Below are 17369 nucleotides of genomic sequence, written 5' to 3'. Positions count from 1 at the left end.
GACATCGCACTTTTTGGTGTATTGCATCCCTTCCACAATCTATATTAATTTATAAATATATCACTAATTTCGATTAAAAAATTTCCTTTATGAAATACAAACTTCTGGAGCCATATATCTAAAATTTCCAGCCATATTTGTCATTAATGAACTCTCTGTCCTCACTGTATGAGATAGTGAAATCTTGAGGGCTTGATAATTGTTAAAAAGAAGCAGTTTCCTTGGATTTATATCCCGATGAATAATGTTTTGATCATGCAGAAATTTGAGACCCTATAAATTCAAGGAAAATATTAATAATGGATTCAAAAATAATACAACCGAAATTTACCTTCACGCAATGCAACATCCACATTAACGAATACTTCTCATATTCATTATTAACAATATTCACTGTACAATCATGCACAGTACTATAGAGAGTTCCGCAATCGGCATACTCCATAAGTTGGATAGGTCGATTATTGTCATCAAAGGATAGACAATATAACTTTAGAATATGATCATGCTTTACTTTTGAACTATAAATTGTTAAATTGTTCGAGTTGATCGAATAATTAGGTCTATATCTTTTAACTGCAATTATCTTTGGTTCCTTCTTAGTTTTCCAGAGAGCTTTATATACTTCCCCAAAGTAACCATCTCCAATGGGCTATTTGAAATTTGTATAAATAGATTGTGATCATTTATATAATAATATTATATATTGTAAATACCTCTCCTTCTATAGTAATATTTTTCCATTCATCTTTCTGAATTTCATTCATAAATTTATCAATCAATTTGTTAACTTCATTTTTGTCGTGTATTTTCAGACTTAAGTAAGGCTTTACCACATCCCTAATTGGGTTCAAATTATTAATATTATTTATTACATCATGCATTGTCGGTCGTTTCTCTGCATCTGTATTCCAACAGCGTTTTATAAGTTTTATTATCTGTTTGGATTTTGGAATATTCCTGATGTCATTTACATGTGGTCGAGTTCCTACAAAATTAAGAATGTTAGAAGCAGTTGAGTATGTTAGGTATACTCTAACCTTTTGTGGCTTGAAATAGGATGGCCACTTCATGACTTACTTCCAAGTGGTAGAATGGTTTCTTTCTTGACATTACTTCCCAAAATGTAATACCAAAGCTATATACGTCGCATTTCTCAGTGTACGACTCTTTACAGACCTTATTATGCATAATTTAAATAAGTATAATACTTTTTAAACTTAATTGAGTACGTACCTCTGGTGCCATATAACAAACAGTTCCAGCATAAGACATAATGGTTTCCAGTTTCTTAACTGTGCCAAAATCACATATTTTCAATGTTCGACAATCATTAAAAAGCAGTAGATTACGTGGTTTTAGATCACGATGAAGAATTATAAGTTCATGAAGGTATTTAATGGCCTTAAAATGAGATAAACGTGTAGAAAACCAATTTGATTATGCATTTATCCAGTTACCTCCGCACATTGTAGCATCCAGCTAATACGCAGTGAATGTGGTAAAATTATGTCCTTATTTTCCTCATTGTGCAGAAAGCTATGAAGCGAGCCACACTCTGCGTATTCCATTACAATGGCCATTCTTTCCTTCTCATCTTTTGTAGTACCTATTAACTTTACAATATTATCATGATTGACCAGCGATAGCATGTCGACTTCTTTTTTAATATTATCGTCATTTGAGCTATGATGAAATTGTTTAATCACCACGATTTTTTGACCATCTTTTGAGTTCCATGTCGCCTTGAATACAGCACCGAAAAATCCCGTTCCAATACACTGATAGATTTGAATAGAATTAAATTTTGTATAATTTGCAAATACAAATTGTATTCTACCTTATCATCAACAATCAATTCAATCCAATCTATGTTACTCGTCATGCTTAAAGAGAACGTTATGTGTTATACAAAAAAATCAGTTTACCGAAACTTTCACCGCGCAGTTTTCTTTTCTTGTGAATTTTTAAAGACACTCTGTCTATTTCAATACAAACTGATCTATATTGCATAACACCAATAATTCAACGTTACGAATTTTTTCATACGATACACAATAATCGATTACTTTGCTTTAATTACGGAATTAATTATATCAAAAATGTATCTTTCGATTTCCTAATCATTAATCGATTATACAACGGAATAGTCGTGTCACTGCAATTTTTACACGCGAATCGAAAAACACAGAACGATGTGTTAAAAAATAGCCATTTCGCTAACATCAGCGAAACAAGGAAATATTCTGTAAGATAAGATAAGTACGATGCTGAATATACGAGTATAATAAGAAACATTTATTTCAACATTTAAGTTTTAGCTTGCAAATGTTAATATTGAATCACTTTATTTAATTGCAATCAATTTCAGTAGTTCAAATATCAACCGTCAACAGAACAAAATACATAAGGTTGCTCCAAGCATAGCCAGTCAATTGCTGAGATGAGTGTTTTTTGCCACAGAAAATGAAAAAACAATTCAACAAACTGCTGTTACTCTAAATGAATCGTAGCATTTTCATTTCATTTATTGAAAAAGTCATTTGATTATCGATAATATTCACGTTTCTTCGATTAAATTCGATTAATAATCGCACACTTTCGTTTATTCATATGGTTCAATAATCGATGAATCAATTTAAATTTATTAAAAACTAGAGAGTACGAAGATGTTTCCCATTCAAATGCTGTATCGTTTTTGTTTCAATCTTTACGATGCGGGCTGGTGCGCAATAAAATCTAAAAAAAGACGAATTTTGAATTTTTTATTTTTATGTTGTTTTTTAAATATACCCTTTAAAGTAGTAGAAGTGTGGCGAAGCTTGTAAAGCATTAATATTTTAATTTTCAAATGTAATATTATTGTACTATTTTCTCTGCATCATATATTCTATACAAAATAATTTGTTTGTTTTGACTGACAACATACACAATTTGTGTAAGCAGCATTCTTTAACCATTGCAAATCTTTTTATTTAAATTGACTAAAAATGAGTTTTGGAAAAGTCTTACACATTTTTAATGTAAACAATAGGCTCTTTGAAGGTATTGATTTTTTATTAGGTAAATTTTCTAACTTCATACTACTATCTTTATACAAAAAAATAATAACCACAAGATCTAAGTGTCGGATATATTTTCAAATATTTAGTTTACAATTTAGGGGGTATTTTGAAGTCGACGCATTAATTCTCTTCGTGCTCACAGCTGGAACAACTTGTTAATGAGATGTGAACTTAATCACATAAAATTTTAGCATGTGCTATTGTGCCCGTGAGCCTTGTGACAGATTTATAAAAAATAAAAATACACCAGCGATTATGAATTGAAATTTATTATTTTTTTTTTAAATCAATTTTAAAAACATGTAAAATTTGAACCATCACTTGGTTTTAAGAGTATCGTCAGCACAATATATAAATCTAAAACTTTCTACATTCCTTTTGCTTAGAGTGCATTAAAATATGCTTCACAACAAAAATGCTGCATGATGCATTTGGTAAAATTTTATGTCTGTGTTTAAAAATGTCAGTTTAGTAGTTGTGTGACGGTAAAGTATTTCTTTAAGTGTGTTATTTTTAAAAATTAATGCAGTTCAAGAAAATGATTTCGATGTTTACGATTTTTGTTTCTGTTTAAAGAAACATAAAGTACACACATTTTTTTCAAACTTGATTAATCTATTATTATTATTATTATTATTATTATTATTATCTCATACGTTTTTTCTTATTATCTTATAGATCTTAAACAAGATTAATTTTTTTTAAGCTGAAGCTTTCAGGAAAATAATAGGCTTCATTGTTCCATTGATTGAAGACAGAATATTAAGTATATCTGATGTTACAACTCTTAGGAGTTAGGAAAAGATTTAAATGTCATTACACTCTCGTAGTATGTTATATGTCAATTGTACTGGTATGTTATATATTATTCACACATATATTAGACACTTCGATTAAATTATTCTCTTCAAAGAAAAAACATGTTGAGTTGTCCAAAGATTATTTACCTTACTGCTCTTCAGGTCTTTGTAATTTATTGACAAAATCGTTGATTTTCACTTTTATTTATCTCTTAAAAGTGAATAAGCAATCTAAACAGATTTTTGAATAAGTGACATTAAGCTGTACATTATTTTAATTTTGCTTAAAAGTATGCAACTGATTTATGCAATTGAGTTCATCGCTTTAAAAATATCGTGTGAATGTCTTTAATAATCCCATCATTGCAATGACGAATTATCGATATTTTCTTATCAGTTTAAATTCATTAAAAGAATTAGTAAGATTTAGTATTGCGACAATCAACGATGGAAAACATTGATTTTAATGTGGAGTACGGCGATCTACAATTGGGAGATTATGTAAGTTTTATAGTCATTTTGATCATTAATCATTCATGCTGTTTATTGATCATTATAGATAGCCGGTGGTACCTTTGGTGATGTTTACAAAGCACATTGGAGAACTGAAAACAAAGCGATTGTTGTTAAAAAAATTCGTGGCGTCATAAACAATACAGGAAATAATGAAAAAGCAATTTTAAATGAAATTAAAACATAAAAGTTCTCAATCATCCGAATATTATCACTTTCTATGGAGTAACAAAAGATTCCGAAAATAGAATTTGCATGCTTTTGAGTTCGCCGATTGTGGTTCACTCCATAACTTCTTGCATGAATCGAATATAAAAATAACACTAGATGGAAAGCTTAATTGGATGAGCCAGATAGCTAAGGTAAGCTGAATTGTCTTTAAAATGTGATCCGTATTCAAAATTCGATTGCTCTTAGGGCATGGAATACTTACATGACCAAAAAAAAGTCCATCGGGATCTTAAGTCTAAGAACCTTTTGCTTTGCAACAACTACCGTACGGTGAAAATATGTGATTTTGGCACAATTAAAGAACTAGCAACGGTTAATACGGAATGTATTGGGACATATGCTTATATGGCTCCAGAAATATGCGTAAGTATATATAATTTTATGTTAATCACATAAAACATTGGTATACTTTGATTCTTCAATTTATACAGAATGAAGGAGGGAGTTACACGGAAAGGTGTGATGTTTTTAGCTTTGGCATTGTTTTCTGGGAAGTAATGTCTGGAGAGAAGCCCTTTAATGACTCTCAGCAAATGGAACCAATGGCTTTACAAAGAAAAATAAATGATGGTAAGAGTGAATTAAAGAACACAGCAATTTGATATAATTCTTTATTTTCTATAATTTTTTCCTATTCAAGAAGGTAAGCGTCCGAATATAGATGATATTGACAAACTTAAAAAAGTTTGAGTTTTTGAATTGCATAAAACTATTAATTCAAAAGTGCTGGGATAAAGAGCCACTAATGAGACCAACCATGAGAAGATTGGCTACCATTCTTGGCATTCAGCCTCGAGTTTATATCAAGTATCCACATCTATTGTTTGAAATTGATAGATTGAGAGATATTTGTGAAGAAGACTTTAAATTTCCTTAATAAGATATTTTTGTACGAATTTCAATAAAAAAATTAACATTTTTTTAAACGAAGTATTCGGTTATTTAACGAGAGTTTGCTTGAACTGTGCTTGAAAGCTTTTATGTATAGCCTTTAACTGTTATTTCTTTCTATAAAAGATAAATATTTAAACTAATATTTTTAATATTTATTTATGCAATATGTGTAAAATTCGTCATTAACTCATGCATAGTGGGCCGCTTCTCTGGATCTGCATCCCAGCAGTTGGTAATCCACATTTTTATCTGTGCAGAATGTTGAATGCCGTTCACAACATTCACATCAGGCCGCAGACCTGCAGAGGCATAAAATGATAAGCTTATAATAAAATTATCAAAGGTATCTTACCTTCTATTACTTTATTTAAAATAAAGTAACTGGTTTTATTCTCCAGATTGTAGAACGGTTTCTTTCGTGAAATCACCTCCCACAGTATTATCCCAAAACTATAAACATCGCACTTTTCTGTGTACTTCGACCCTTCTACAATCTAGGAAGAACAATATTTTCATCAGTTATACTCGTATCTATTAAATTATTCTTTTAAAATACAAACTTCTGGTGCCATGTAATACGACTCTCCAACCATTTTCGTCATTGTTGTAGGCTTAATACATATGAAATCCGATAAGGAAATCTTTAGAGTCTGATAATTGTTAAACAGAAGCAGTTTCTTTGGTTTAAGATCGCCATGAATAATGTTTTGTTGATGCATAAATGCGACACCCTACAAATTCAAAGAGAATACTTTATTACACGATTCAAAGATAATTAATAAAATTTACCTTGGCCAATTGAAGCATCCATGTTAAAGCATTTTGATATGAAGAATCACCTAGATGTAGAGCATTATAGAGATTTCCGCAATCAGCATACTCCGAGAGTAGACATGTTCTGCGATCTGTATTAGTTCTTATGTCATAATATGTCAATATATTCCTATGGCGAAGTCGTGAAACAAATGTTGATTCTGTTAAAACTCTGCCCCTGTATATTTTTACTGCGATTATCTTCTCGTCTTCTTCTGTTCTCCAAATTGCCTTAAAAACGTCACTAAATGTTCCTGAGCCAATGTACTACATATTATAAGAAAATATGTAAATAACTTGTGCATTCTATTTAAAGCAAAACAAATACCTCTGTTGTTATAACTTTTGGCGTTATAGCTTCTGGAGTTGCGCCATGTTCATATGCGGAAATACCTATATTTCCTAAAACTTTCAGATTTTCAGAGGAGTCATGGTCCTCTAAAGTTAGCTCTTCCATGTTAAAGTGTTCTTTGTTATTTGAATACAAAAAATGTATATCTCTTATAACGTCTTGCATTGCTGGTCGCTGCGTAGAATCTCCATCCCAACACTGTTCTATAAGTTTTATTATCAGATCAGATTTGTCCATATTTTGTATGTCATTTATGAGTGGACGGTCGCCTACAAAAGCAATAATGGTAAGTAAATGAATATGTCCAACATTTTAAAAATTACCTTCTATGGCCTTCTTTTGAATATGAAAGTCGACAGTTTCTCCCAAGTGATAAAATGGCTTCTTTTTTGACATTACTTCCCAAAATGTGATGCCGAAACTATAAACATCGCATTTCTCAGTGTAGGAGTTTTCTATACTGACCTTATTTTGTGTAATCTGAATTAGTACAATATTTATCTAACTCAGAAGAGTGCGTACCTCTGGTGCCATATATCGAGCAGTGCCAACTCCATTTGACATCTTGGTAGCCAATTCCTTAGCTGTGCCAAAATCGCATATTTTCAATGTACGACAATCATTGAAAAGTAGTAAATTTTGGGGTTTTAGATCACGATGTAGAATTTTCGGACTAAATTTATGAAGGTATTCAACACCCTATTAATTAGATTGACGAATAAGAAAGCTATTCAATTATGAATTTTTTAATTTACCTTGGCGCATTGAAGCATCCAGCCAACTCCATTCCTTCGTGTATATGCCAAGCTTATTCCATTATTATGCAGCATGTTATAAAGTGAACCGCATTCTGCGTATTCCATGACCATAACCGTTCTATTATCCCCATCTTTTGTGATACCCAAAAACCTTACAATATTATCATGGTTGGCTAACGATAACAAACCGAATTCTTTTTCAATTGTGAGGTCTTTTATGAAGGGTCTAAATTTTTTAATCGCGATTTTCTGTGGGCCATCTATTGAGTTCCAAGTTGCTTCGTATACATCACCATAGCTACCCCATCCGAGAATCTGTTTAGTTGCTATTAATTGTGGAATTAATTAATAATCATTGAAAATTGAATATTACCATTTTATCGACACTTAAATCATTCCAATCTATTGAACGCGCCATGTCAAACGTATACTATATTTTATATATTTATATTTTATATATTATTAGAAAAAATGTCGAAACAAGCGACCGGATAAACATCGACGTGACTTGTCTGCGTGAATTGTAAATACGACTAACTTCTCAGTACAGCCTTATCTCATCAGTAACCCAACAAGAAATGATAAGAAAACGCTTTTCTTTCGATTGATATTACGAGTATTTAAGTATTTCATATTAGTTTTGTAAATGTGTGTTGCGATCGTATTAACAATTAAACTCTAAAGTCTTTATCACATATATCTCGCAATGGCCTCCCCGTTAACAGTAAGTCAGGATTGTAGCGAAACGATCTTGGATCGAAGCCAAGGAAAAATATCAGTTCCTTCATTGTGGGTCGTTGATCTCGATCTTGGCTCCAGCATTGTTTGATAATGAATGTAATGTGCTCGAAGTTGTTATAATTCCTCATATCTTTGACATTCGGACGTACGCCTGTAATGGCCAAGATTAGAGCATTAACGGTAAATATGGGATTTTTTGACTTACCCTTATTAATTTCCATTTGAATTGTTGTATGAAAGGCACTGTTTAACTCGTAGAAAGGCTTTAGCCTTGACATTACTTCCCAGACAATGATTCCAAAGCTAAAAACATCAGACTTTTCCGAGTACTTTTCGCTATCATCCTGTGTGCATTACATAAGTCGTGTATTGATTTATTTTGTTTAACATAATTCCATGGGACATTAGACTTACATATACTTCTGGAGCCATATAACTGAATGTTCCAGTGTCTTCAGTATTTTTCATAGCGAATTTCTTTACTGTGTCAAAATTGCATATCTTCAATACTCTATGTTTGTTGAAAAGCAACAAGTTTTGTGTTTTGAGATCACGATGAATTGTGTTTTTGCTATGCAAGTAATCTATACCCTAAAAAAATAGAAAATAATCTACTGTCACTTCTTAAAAACATGGCATTATAAACCAACCTTAGCACATTGAAGCATCCAACTTAGTTTACCAACGTAGGAAACTTGCATATTTTTGTGATGCAAGAAATCGTAAAGGGATCCACAGTCCGCATGCTCAAAAATCAAAACAACTTTATTATCGAGCTTCCTTGCGGTACCAAAGAATGTTACAATGTTCTGATGATTAAACTGTTTTAGTTTGAGGATCTCTCTAAGAATGTCATCTTCTTTAACCAAAGGTTTAATTATTTTCGCAGCTACTTCTATTCTACGATTTTTAGCTTGCCAATATGCTTTGTACACATCACTAAAGCCACCACTTGCAATCTAAATAGATAAAGCAAAATGATTAAATGTGTTTTTGGTTTACTGAAAGTGCTGAAGTGTTGTCTTTTCTTACAATTTTGCAAAATTTTAGATCGTCGAAGTTCACATTAATGTCCATTTCACTATTCTGAATATCTTTAAATTATTATTGTATTTAGGTGTACACCTTGATTCATAACATTAATATGAAATGTCAATGCCGAAGCAAAAATGTCGAGATATGATAGTGGATAGATAAGAAGGTTCAACAGTGAAGCCAACGAAAAGTGAACACTAAATCAAATATAAATACATATAATGATATATAATTTTCACTAAGCAAATCACTATTCACTTCTTGAAAAACATCATTACATCTTTGTTATTCAATAAATTTAATTTAAAAAGGTTGCTCTCATATACACGAATTTTAAAATTAATAAGGAAATCAAAATTATTTTTGCCTAAAAGTATGCAACAGCGGATTAAGTGAATAGCTTTAGAAGCATCGTTTAAAACGTAATTATGAGAATAAATTATCGGTATTTTCTTATCAGTGTAAAGAGCGCATCATCAAATATTGTCGCATTCATTGTGTCAGTCAACGTCAACAATGGACAACATTGATTTTAATGTGAGCTACGAGAATCTTCACTTGGGTCATTTTGTAAGTAATTTAGATTTATTTTGTTAACATACAACATTACTAATGCTATTAATGATTATAGATTGATTTGGGCAGCTTTGGTGAAGTGTACAAAGCACATTGGATAAGTGAGAACAAAGACATTGTTATTAAAATTATTAAAAGCAATGAAAGCGATATTTTAAGGGAGATTCGAAACTTAAAAGTTCTTAAACACCAAAATATTGTCACTTTCTATGGATTAGCAAAAAATCTTGAAGCTCGAATATGCATGATTTTTGAATACGCAGATTGTGGATCACTTTACAACTTCTTGCATAAGAATAAGAATATTGAAATATCATACGACGTCAAGCTGAATTGGATGTTGCAGATTGCCAAGGTATGAATAATATTGTTTAATGTTTTTGATGGTTATATTATCCGATCGTTCTTATCTTTAGGGAATGGAGTATTTACATAGCAAAAAAAATTCCATCGAGATCTAAAGTCTCGAAACATTTTGCTCTTTGAAAAATACCGTACTATAAAAATATGCGATTTTGGTACAGTGAAAGATCTTGAAACTGTTAATACGGAATCCATTGGTACATATGTTTATATGGCTCCAGAAATTTCTGTAAGAATAATTTTATATTCTATAAGGACAAAAATCTCTACAGTTGATGTCATTTATTTACAGACGGGAAGAGGATGTTACACGGAAAAGTGTGATGTTTTTAGCTTTGGCATTGTTTTGTGGGAAATAATGTCTAGGATGAAGCCCTTTCATAACTATAATTTAATGGATGCGATAGCTATCCAAATAAAAATTATTAATGGTAAGAGTAATTTAAAATATCCAGCAGTTAGTTATAATTGATAATAATTACAGGTGAACGTCCGAACATAAATGACATTAAGAGCTATAAACACTCCACTCACATTAAGCTCATGATAGAAGAGTTCTGGAAAGACGATTCATCTCAGCGGCCGACAATGAAGGTACTGGCATTCTTTCTTGGCTTTGATCCCTATTCGTTTGTCTACATTCCCAACTTACTGTCAGCGGCTAAGCCATTGCAGGACATATGTGATGAAGATTTTCGATTTCTAAAAGAGGATTGCGACACATTAACATCTAATATCGAATAGTTGTAATTAGCACATAATGTGTCTAATATTTGTATATATCGTTATACCCTACAAAATATACCAGGTTAATATAATCTAATACCAATATATTCACGCATTGCTCATAAAAATTTATCATATAAAATCTAAAAACCATAATATCCTAATTTTGTCTAATCCGAATGAAATTATGATTTCTAAGGAACCTACATATACTCAAACTTATCAAACATCGATTACAACTTTATTGCCAGATATCGATAAGAATTTCTTATCTTTGTGATAAGCAATTCGTCAACAAACCGTCAAAAATAGATTAAAAACTTTTAGTCAGCTTGTGTCAGTCAACTATGGACAACGTGGATATTAACGAGAGCTACAGTAAGATAAAATTGGGGAAAAGAGTAAGAAGAGAATAATATCTTTCTCTTACGTACAAATCAATAAATAAATATATTTTAGATTGGATGTGGCAGCTATGGAGTGGTTCACAAAGCAATTTGGCAAGCTAGTGACCAACAAAAGAAAATTGCAGTGAAAATAATTCAAGACAACAATCAAGATTCCGAAACAGAAATTATCAATAAGGAGAGGAATGTTTTGAACGAAATTCGGAATCTTAAACAGTTTAATCATAGGAACATTGTCACGCTATATGGAGTCGCAAAAGATCCCGACAATAGCATTTGTATGATTTTTGAGTTTGCAGATTGTGGATCACTCTACAATTTTTTGCATTGTTCGGATAACGACGTCAGCTACGTTGACAAGATAAACTGGATGAAGCAATGTGCCAAGGTAAACATAAAATCTTAAATATTTCTTTAGTTATTGAATTCGATTTGCTTTCTCTTTAGGGAATGGATTATTTACATAGTAATAATACAGTCCACCGGGATCTTAAAACTCAGAACTTGTTGCTTTTCGATAAGTATCAAACATTAAAAATAGGGATTTTGGAACAGTAAAACAACTTACTACGATTAATACGGAATTCATTGGCACCATTCGATACATGGCCCCAGAACTTGTTGTAATTATATTTTGTATTTTAATATACTATACATATGTTGCTAGTACTACATTGTGATTATTTTATTTATATAGGACGCAAATGGGAAATATACAGAGAAGTGTGACGTTTTTAGCTTTGGGATTATATTTTGGGAAGTCATGTCTCGGAAGAAGCCTTTCGAGGACTTAAAAGACATGCATCCATTGGCAATTCAAAAGAAAATTGTAGAAGGTACAATACAATCTATCTAACTATCTTTTATTCTAGGTCTACGGCCAAATATAAATGATGCAAAAACCTATGAGGGGTCGGATCTCTTCAAACTAACTATTGAAGAGTGCTAGAAAGAAGATCCTCAAATTAGGCCGTGTATGAAAGAGCTGATTGGTATTTTAAAAATAAATCGTATAGTTTACTGTAATGTAAACTTCGATGACTTAGAGTTAGGAAAAATGGTAAGAGTGAACAATCATTCCAAGTAAACTAATTACATGAGAGATTTTATTCTCACGTAGGTTGCCAGCGGTAAATATAGCGATGTCTACAAAGCAACTTGGTATACCGAAGGCCAATACAAAGATGTTGCTGCGCATATTAATAGAAGTTGCATTCCGGATTTCAAATATGAACAAAGTACCCTCAGCATAATCTACTATCTAAAGAACTTAAAGCATGAAAATATTGTAACATTATATGACATCTCAAAAACGCACGACAACAGAATTTGCTTGCTTTTTGAGCTTGCAGACTGTGGATCACTTCATAATTGTTTACATCATACGGAAATCAAAATTTCTTATATTGTAAAGCTAAATTGGATGCTTCAATTTGTCAAGGTATGTTATTATTATCTGGATTTATCCAGTGATTGTATATGTTCGCCACTTCCTTACAGGGTATGGAACATCTGCTTAGCATAGGAATAAGTCACCGAGACCTGAAATCAAAGAACTTGATGCTTTTCGATGAATATCGTACATTGAAAATCGGGGATTTTATTGCAGTGAAGCGACTTCATTTAAATGATACGTTTATTGGCCCAGTTCATTATACGGCTCCAGAAGTTTATCTACATAAGTATAAGTAGACTTATACAATATTTTTATTTTTATTTATTCCATTTATGTAGGAAACACATATGCATACGGAAAAAAGTGATGTTTTTAGCTTTGGAATTATATTCTGGGAAGTAATGTGTAGAAGGAAACCCTTCAATGACATCAATCCATCAGATATCTCTAACTTTATTATTAATGGTGAGAAAAATTTATCTTTTAATATCCATCCTTTTAATATTCATCAAATTCAGGTGGTCGACCTAACCTGGATGTCTTCCCTATTTATGAGGATTCGGATCACATCAAATACATAATTCATATGTGCTTCTCGAGAAATCCAGAAAATCGCCCTACGATCAATAAATTGTCTGTTCTGCTTCACTTCGATCCCAGAGTCTTTACCATGTTCCCTGATCTAGTCCACCGTATTGAACCATTGACAAATATTTGCGATGCAGATTTTAGTTTGCAACAAACGAAAAGCCTTACTTATAGTAAACATAAATAAAAGTGTTGAGAGCTGAGAAATATAGGCAGAATGAGGCATTCTAATACAATATCTAACATGTATGCATACATATGTCTGCTCTGTCTATCAGCGGGATTTTTCTGAGACAACAATAAATAAAGCCAATTCCAAACACTCAAAAAAGATATATACAATGTGATTTCTTCTCTACAATTAACGGAAATTGCATATATGAATAATACAAAAAAAACCTAAACATCCGCAAATGTATATACAACAGTGTTAAGTTTATCGATAAGAATTTCTTATCAACGTAATAAACAAATCGACAAGAAAGAAGCAAAAGTAGATTAAAAACTTTAGTCAGTTTGTGGTATTCAATAATGGACAACGTAGATATTAACGTGAGCTACAGCGGTATTCATTTGGGGAAAAAGGTAAAAAACAAAAGAATTTAATTCATTCATAAATGCATTACATATTGTATTAATTTTTAAATTTCTCCCATAGATTGGCAGTGGCAGTTATGGTGTTATTCACAAAGCAATTTGGCAAACTAAGAGTATTGCAGTAAAAATAATTCAAGAAAACACTTCAGATACAGAAACGGGAAAAAGAATTAAGGAGACAGAGGTTTTGGCCGAAATTCGGAATCTAAAACAGTTTAATCATAGGAACATTGTCACGCTATATGGAGTCGCAAAAGATCCCGACAATAGCATTTGTATGCTTTTGGAATTTGCAGATTGTGGATCACTCTACAATTTCTTGCATTGCTCAGATAACGACGTCAGCTACCTTGACAAGATAAACTGGATGAAGCAATGTGCCAAGGTAAGCTTAAAATCTTAAATATTTTTTGTAGTTATTGAATTCGATTTTCTTTCTCTTTAGGGAATGGATTATTTACATAGTAATAATACAGTACACCGGGATCTTAAAACTCAGAACTTGTTGCTTTTCGATAAATATCGAACATTGAAGATATGCGATTTTGGGACAGTGAAACAACTTACTACGATTAATACGGAATTCATAGGAACCATTCGATACATGGCCCCAGAACTTATGGTTAGTATATTTATTATTTAAATATATATGTCGCTAGTATTCCATTTCGATTATTTTATTCACATAGGACGCAAATGGGAAATACACGGAAAAGTGTGACGTTTTTAGCTTTGGGATTATTTTCTGGGAAGTCATGTCACGGAAGAAGCCTTTCGAGGACTTAAAGGACATGCATCCATTGGCAATTCAAAAGAAAGTTTCAGAAGGTACAACTAGTCGAATATCCCTTGGAATTTTTTTTTTTTTAATTGACATTTTTTTCAGGTGTGCGTCCGAATGTAAATGACATAATGAAATTTGCAAATTCGCATTTAATCAAACAAAGTATTGAAGAGTGCTGGGATCAAGATCCTGAGCTGAGGCCGAGTATGAAGGAAGTGATTTGTGATATTAATGTTGATAGCAAAAAATGATATAGGCTTTCGCTTTGACGATATAGAATTAGTAGAAATGGTAAGCAAATGTAATCATGTGGAACATTTATTAATGATATTGTATTTCAACAACAGATCGAACATGGAAGCTATTGTGACGTCTACAAAGCTCGTTGGCGAACTGAAAGTTACAGCAAATGCGTTGCAGCAAAAATAATACAAGATGTTATTTCAAAGATAGACATAGAAAAACATATCCTCGATCTCGGTGGTGAACTAAAAGGTCTGTGCCACAAAAATATTGTAACATTTTATGATGTCTGTAAGACACACGACAATAGAATATGTATGCTGATTCAGTATGCAGACTGTGGAACCCTCCATGATTTTTTGTATCGATCGAAACACGAAATTAGTTATGTTGGCAAACTAAATTGGATGATGCAATGTGCCAAGGTTTGTAAACTTGTATCCAATGTGAGTTGAATAAACCATTTCAAATTACTTATAGGGTATGGACTACTTGCATAGCAAAGACATGCTACATTCAGCTCTAAGAACACAAAATTTGTTGCTTTGTAACAAATATAAAACATTAAAAATCGGAAATTATGGTTTAATTAAAAGAGCTGCCGTATATCCCAAACTAATGAGCGCCATTGACCAGGGCGAAGATCCAAATGCACTTGTATGTATACCTTTCAACATCTTTCTAAATAAAATTGAGATTATTTTAATTCAATTAGGATTACCTTGGAGTATGCGCAATGAAGACGAATGTTTTTATTTTTGGCATTATATGCTGGCAAATATTAGTAAGAAAGAAACCATTTGACGACGACAAAGTAACGAATTCGTTGGCTATCGAAGAAATGATCAAAAATGGTAAGACAACTTAAAAATAATCAGCATCGATTTAATTTCCTTTCGCTTTAGGTGTTTCACTGTATATTAATAAAATTGATTGTTATCCCGATTCGTGGCACATCAAAAGCATTATTAAACACTGTTGGTATCGTGATCCAAATGACCGACCGACTCCGAAAACTCTGTCGCTTTTATTGCAAATGGATCCTGCGATATTTTCCAAGTATCCCCTTTTATTATATCGGTCTAAATCACTGAGAATTGAGATTCCTGAGAGAGAAACTGATCAAAAGAATGGTGAAGAATAATAAATTACGTTTCTTACATTACAATTATCATTTGGTGTTTAATATTTTTTTAGTTTCATGCGTTTACATCTTCAAGGTTCCTAAATGTGTTGAGTTTCAAGCACTTTGGTATAATAAATTACTGTTTTACTTATGTCAACCAAAAAGCCAATGCTAGCTTGCTTCGTACAACGGTGCGTATACGCAATAACAATAAACTACGGGTAGACTTTCAGCAAACAATTCTTACACCAGAACTCTGGCAGCGAATAGTTTATGGTCGACTGCTTACACACACAAAGTTGGTGAGCATAATTCATGTGCAGCGACTTATTTACGACGCTGACCTTTGTCAACCGGAAACGGAAGTGTGCGTTAACATATTTAATTATGTCCTGTAGGCCAAAATGCAGACCATGTCATGCTCAAAGTCCACTTGGCACTCACAGCTAAAAGAATTATGACATCAACGCCACCGACAGCGTCGTCCACAAGTGCCAAATACATATAGTAGAACTTGGCCAACTTAAATGTCTCCTCGTCACGCAATAGAATAAGAAATTGACCAACTGTGATTTAATGCGTAGCATACTTTTAGGATTGCTCAAATAGAAAGCACCAAATCGCCAAAGAGAGACCAGTGAATTGGTCGGCACCACAGGCAGCCAAAGGATTAGGATTACTGCCAACCAGGACAATATGGGTTCCGTGCTTTGGACAACCGACAACTGGAAGTCGTAAGTGCGCAATGCTTTTGCAATGCAATATCAATAAAAATCCTAAATGCCACCATTTCACTTCCTCTGTTTTTACTCCTACGCTTGGCAAAAACAAGTTACCCCATTAGCCAGCACTTGACGCTGAGTCGCTTTTATTCCATGCAATTTATTGTTTTGCTTTGAAAAATATTTTCACTTCTTTCTGTTTTATTTTTGTTTTTTGGTTTTTGTGTCTTTGGGCCAGGGCCGTGACCTATACCAATCAGTAGACGCATTGTTTATGACAAATTGAAATGGTTGCCAGTTGCATATGCGCCCAGGGTGGATGGGTGGAGAAAACGAGGAGGAGGAGGAGGAGGAGGAGGAAAAGAAATGAGGGAAACTGCGATAAATAAGCACCCACTATGTAGTCATCGTCGAGTACGTGCACGAGGCCAACGGATGGACTTAACGCTCTTGGGCGCCACTAATTGTTGGCGCTTTGTTATTGCCCCTCCGGGGTCTGAACGTTTCATCTACAGCATCCTCTGGCGGCCATTGTGTTCTCCAGAGAATGCATACATAATGAAACTCTAGCATCTAGCTGAGAGTTTTGGCATGCAAGAGATTATCCTCAAGAGCAGCAAATGCTTAAAAAACCAAAAC

At 32.7% G+C, this 17369-nt stretch overlaps 3 protein-coding genes and 1 long non-coding RNA gene across 11 annotated transcripts; 3 read left to right on the top strand and 1 right to left on the bottom strand.

Moving 5' to 3' along the window:
• Nucleotides 1-3929: 3929 nt before the first annotated feature.
• On the top strand, nucleotides 3930-11010 carry LOC133838059 (mitogen-activated protein kinase kinase kinase 7-like). 5 transcript variants are annotated; one of them, XM_062269022.1, is made up of 5 exons: nucleotides 3930-4366; nucleotides 4429-4740; nucleotides 4796-4972; nucleotides 10434-10572; nucleotides 10626-10900. In XM_062269022.1, exons 2-5 carry the CDS (start codon nucleotides 4723-4725, stop codon nucleotides 10883-10885), a joined length of 594 nt encoding a protein of 197 aa, XP_062125006.1. In that variant the 5' UTR covers nucleotides 3930-4366; nucleotides 4429-4722; the 3' UTR covers nucleotides 10886-10900. The 5 variants fall into 5 exon arrangements, with proteins under 5 accessions (XP_062125006.1, XP_062124998.1, XP_062125028.1 ...); XM_062269014.1 differs by having other exon boundaries at nucleotides 4425-4740; XM_062269044.1 differs by lacking the exons at nucleotides 10434-10572; nucleotides 10626-10900 and adding exons at nucleotides 5041-5179; nucleotides 5253-5526 and having other exon boundaries at nucleotides 3939-4366; nucleotides 4425-4740.
• On the bottom strand, nucleotides 5628-7859 carry LOC133837960 (putative mitogen-activated protein kinase kinase kinase 7-like). Of its 2 annotated transcripts, XM_062268878.1 has the most exons (9): nucleotides 7800-7859; nucleotides 7424-7741; nucleotides 7191-7367; nucleotides 6992-7133; nucleotides 6645-6937; nucleotides 6293-6583; nucleotides 6064-6234; nucleotides 5856-5997; nucleotides 5628-5802 (listed from the first exon to the last, which is right to left on the bottom strand). In XM_062268878.1, exons 1-9 carry the CDS (start codon nucleotides 7842-7844, stop codon nucleotides 5660-5662), a joined length of 1722 nt encoding a protein of 573 aa, XP_062124862.1. In that variant the 5' UTR covers nucleotides 7845-7859; the 3' UTR covers nucleotides 5628-5659. The 2 variants fall into 2 exon arrangements, with proteins under 2 accessions (XP_062124862.1, XP_062124868.1); XM_062268884.1 differs by lacking the exon at nucleotides 7800-7859 and having other exon boundaries at nucleotides 7191-7341; nucleotides 7424-7551.
• Nucleotides 11011-11055: 45 nt separating the features above from the next.
• Nucleotides 11056-13459, top strand: LOC133838090 (uncharacterized). Its single transcript, XR_009893911.1, has 7 exons — nucleotides 11056-11662; nucleotides 11722-11897; nucleotides 11972-12110; nucleotides 12147-12334; nucleotides 12395-12715; nucleotides 12775-13135; nucleotides 13189-13459. It is a non-coding gene; the product is annotated as an uncharacterized LOC133838090 (long non-coding RNA).
• Nucleotides 13460-13654: 195 nt separating this feature from the next.
• On the top strand, nucleotides 13655-16050 carry LOC133838014 (mitogen-activated protein kinase kinase kinase 7-like). Of its 3 annotated transcripts, XM_062268945.1 has the most exons (8): nucleotides 13655-13843; nucleotides 13917-14240; nucleotides 14301-14477; nucleotides 14545-14683; nucleotides 14742-15307; nucleotides 15363-15539; nucleotides 15598-15736; nucleotides 15788-16050. In XM_062268945.1, exons 1-5 carry the CDS (start codon nucleotides 13790-13792, stop codon nucleotides 14888-14890), a joined length of 843 nt encoding a protein of 280 aa, XP_062124929.1. In that variant the 5' UTR covers nucleotides 13655-13789; the 3' UTR covers nucleotides 14891-15307; nucleotides 15363-15539; nucleotides 15598-15736; nucleotides 15788-16050. The 3 variants fall into 3 exon arrangements, with proteins under 3 accessions (XP_062124929.1, XP_062124923.1, XP_062124936.1); XM_062268939.1 differs by having other exon boundaries at nucleotides 15598-16050; XM_062268952.1 differs by lacking the exons at nucleotides 13655-13843; nucleotides 13917-14240; nucleotides 14301-14477; nucleotides 14545-14683 and having other exon boundaries at nucleotides 14947-15307.
• Nucleotides 16051-17369: the final 1319 nt, after the last annotated feature.

Source organism: Drosophila sulfurigaster, chromosome 2L (genome assembly GCF_023558435.1).
Source record: "Drosophila sulfurigaster albostrigata strain 15112-1811.04 chromosome 2L, ASM2355843v2, whole genome shotgun sequence".
NCBI lineage: Eukaryota > Metazoa > Arthropoda > Insecta > Diptera > Drosophilidae > Drosophila > Drosophila sulfurigaster.
Note: the sequence above shows the minus strand (reverse complement) of the source record. Positions and strands in the feature narration are given on the sequence as shown.

What these genes read in the sequence shown, in the direction of transcription:
- LOC133837960 (XM_062268878.1), bottom strand. Translation starts at nt 7,844, where the DNA reads ATGGCGCGTTCAATAGATTGGAATGATTTAAGTGTCGATAAAATG. An exon ending in CAAAAGTTATAACAACAGAG is followed by an intron (nt 6,584 to 6,644) that starts GTATTTGTTTTG and finishes TATAATATGTAG; the next exon opens with TACATTGGCTCAGGAACATT. An exon ending in TTTAAATAAAGTAATAGAAG is followed by an intron (nt 5,803 to 5,855) that starts GTAAGATACCTT and finishes ATGCCTCTGCAG; the next exon opens with GTCTGCGGCCTGATGTGAAT.
- LOC133838059 (XM_062269022.1), top strand. An exon ending in ATATGGCTCCAGAAATATGC is followed by an intron (nt 4,973 to 10,433) that starts GTAAGTATATAT and finishes ATTTATTTACAG; the next exon opens with ACGGGAAGAGGATGTTACAC. An exon ending in CCAAATAAAAATTATTAATG is followed by an intron (nt 10,573 to 10,625) that starts GTAAGAGTAATT and finishes TAATAATTACAG; the next exon opens with GTGAACGTCCGAACATAAAT.
- LOC133838014 (XM_062268945.1), top strand. Translation starts at nt 13,790, where the DNA reads ATGGACAACGTAGATATTAACGTGAGCTACAGCGGTATTCATTTGGGG. An exon ending in GGATGAAGCAATGTGCCAAG is followed by an intron (nt 14,241 to 14,300) that starts GTAAGCTTAAAA and finishes CTTTCTCTTTAG; the next exon opens with GGAATGGATTATTTACATAG. An exon ending in ACATGGCCCCAGAACTTATG is followed by an intron (nt 14,478 to 14,544) that starts GTTAGTATATTT and finishes TTATTCACATAG; the next exon opens with GACGCAAATGGGAAATACAC.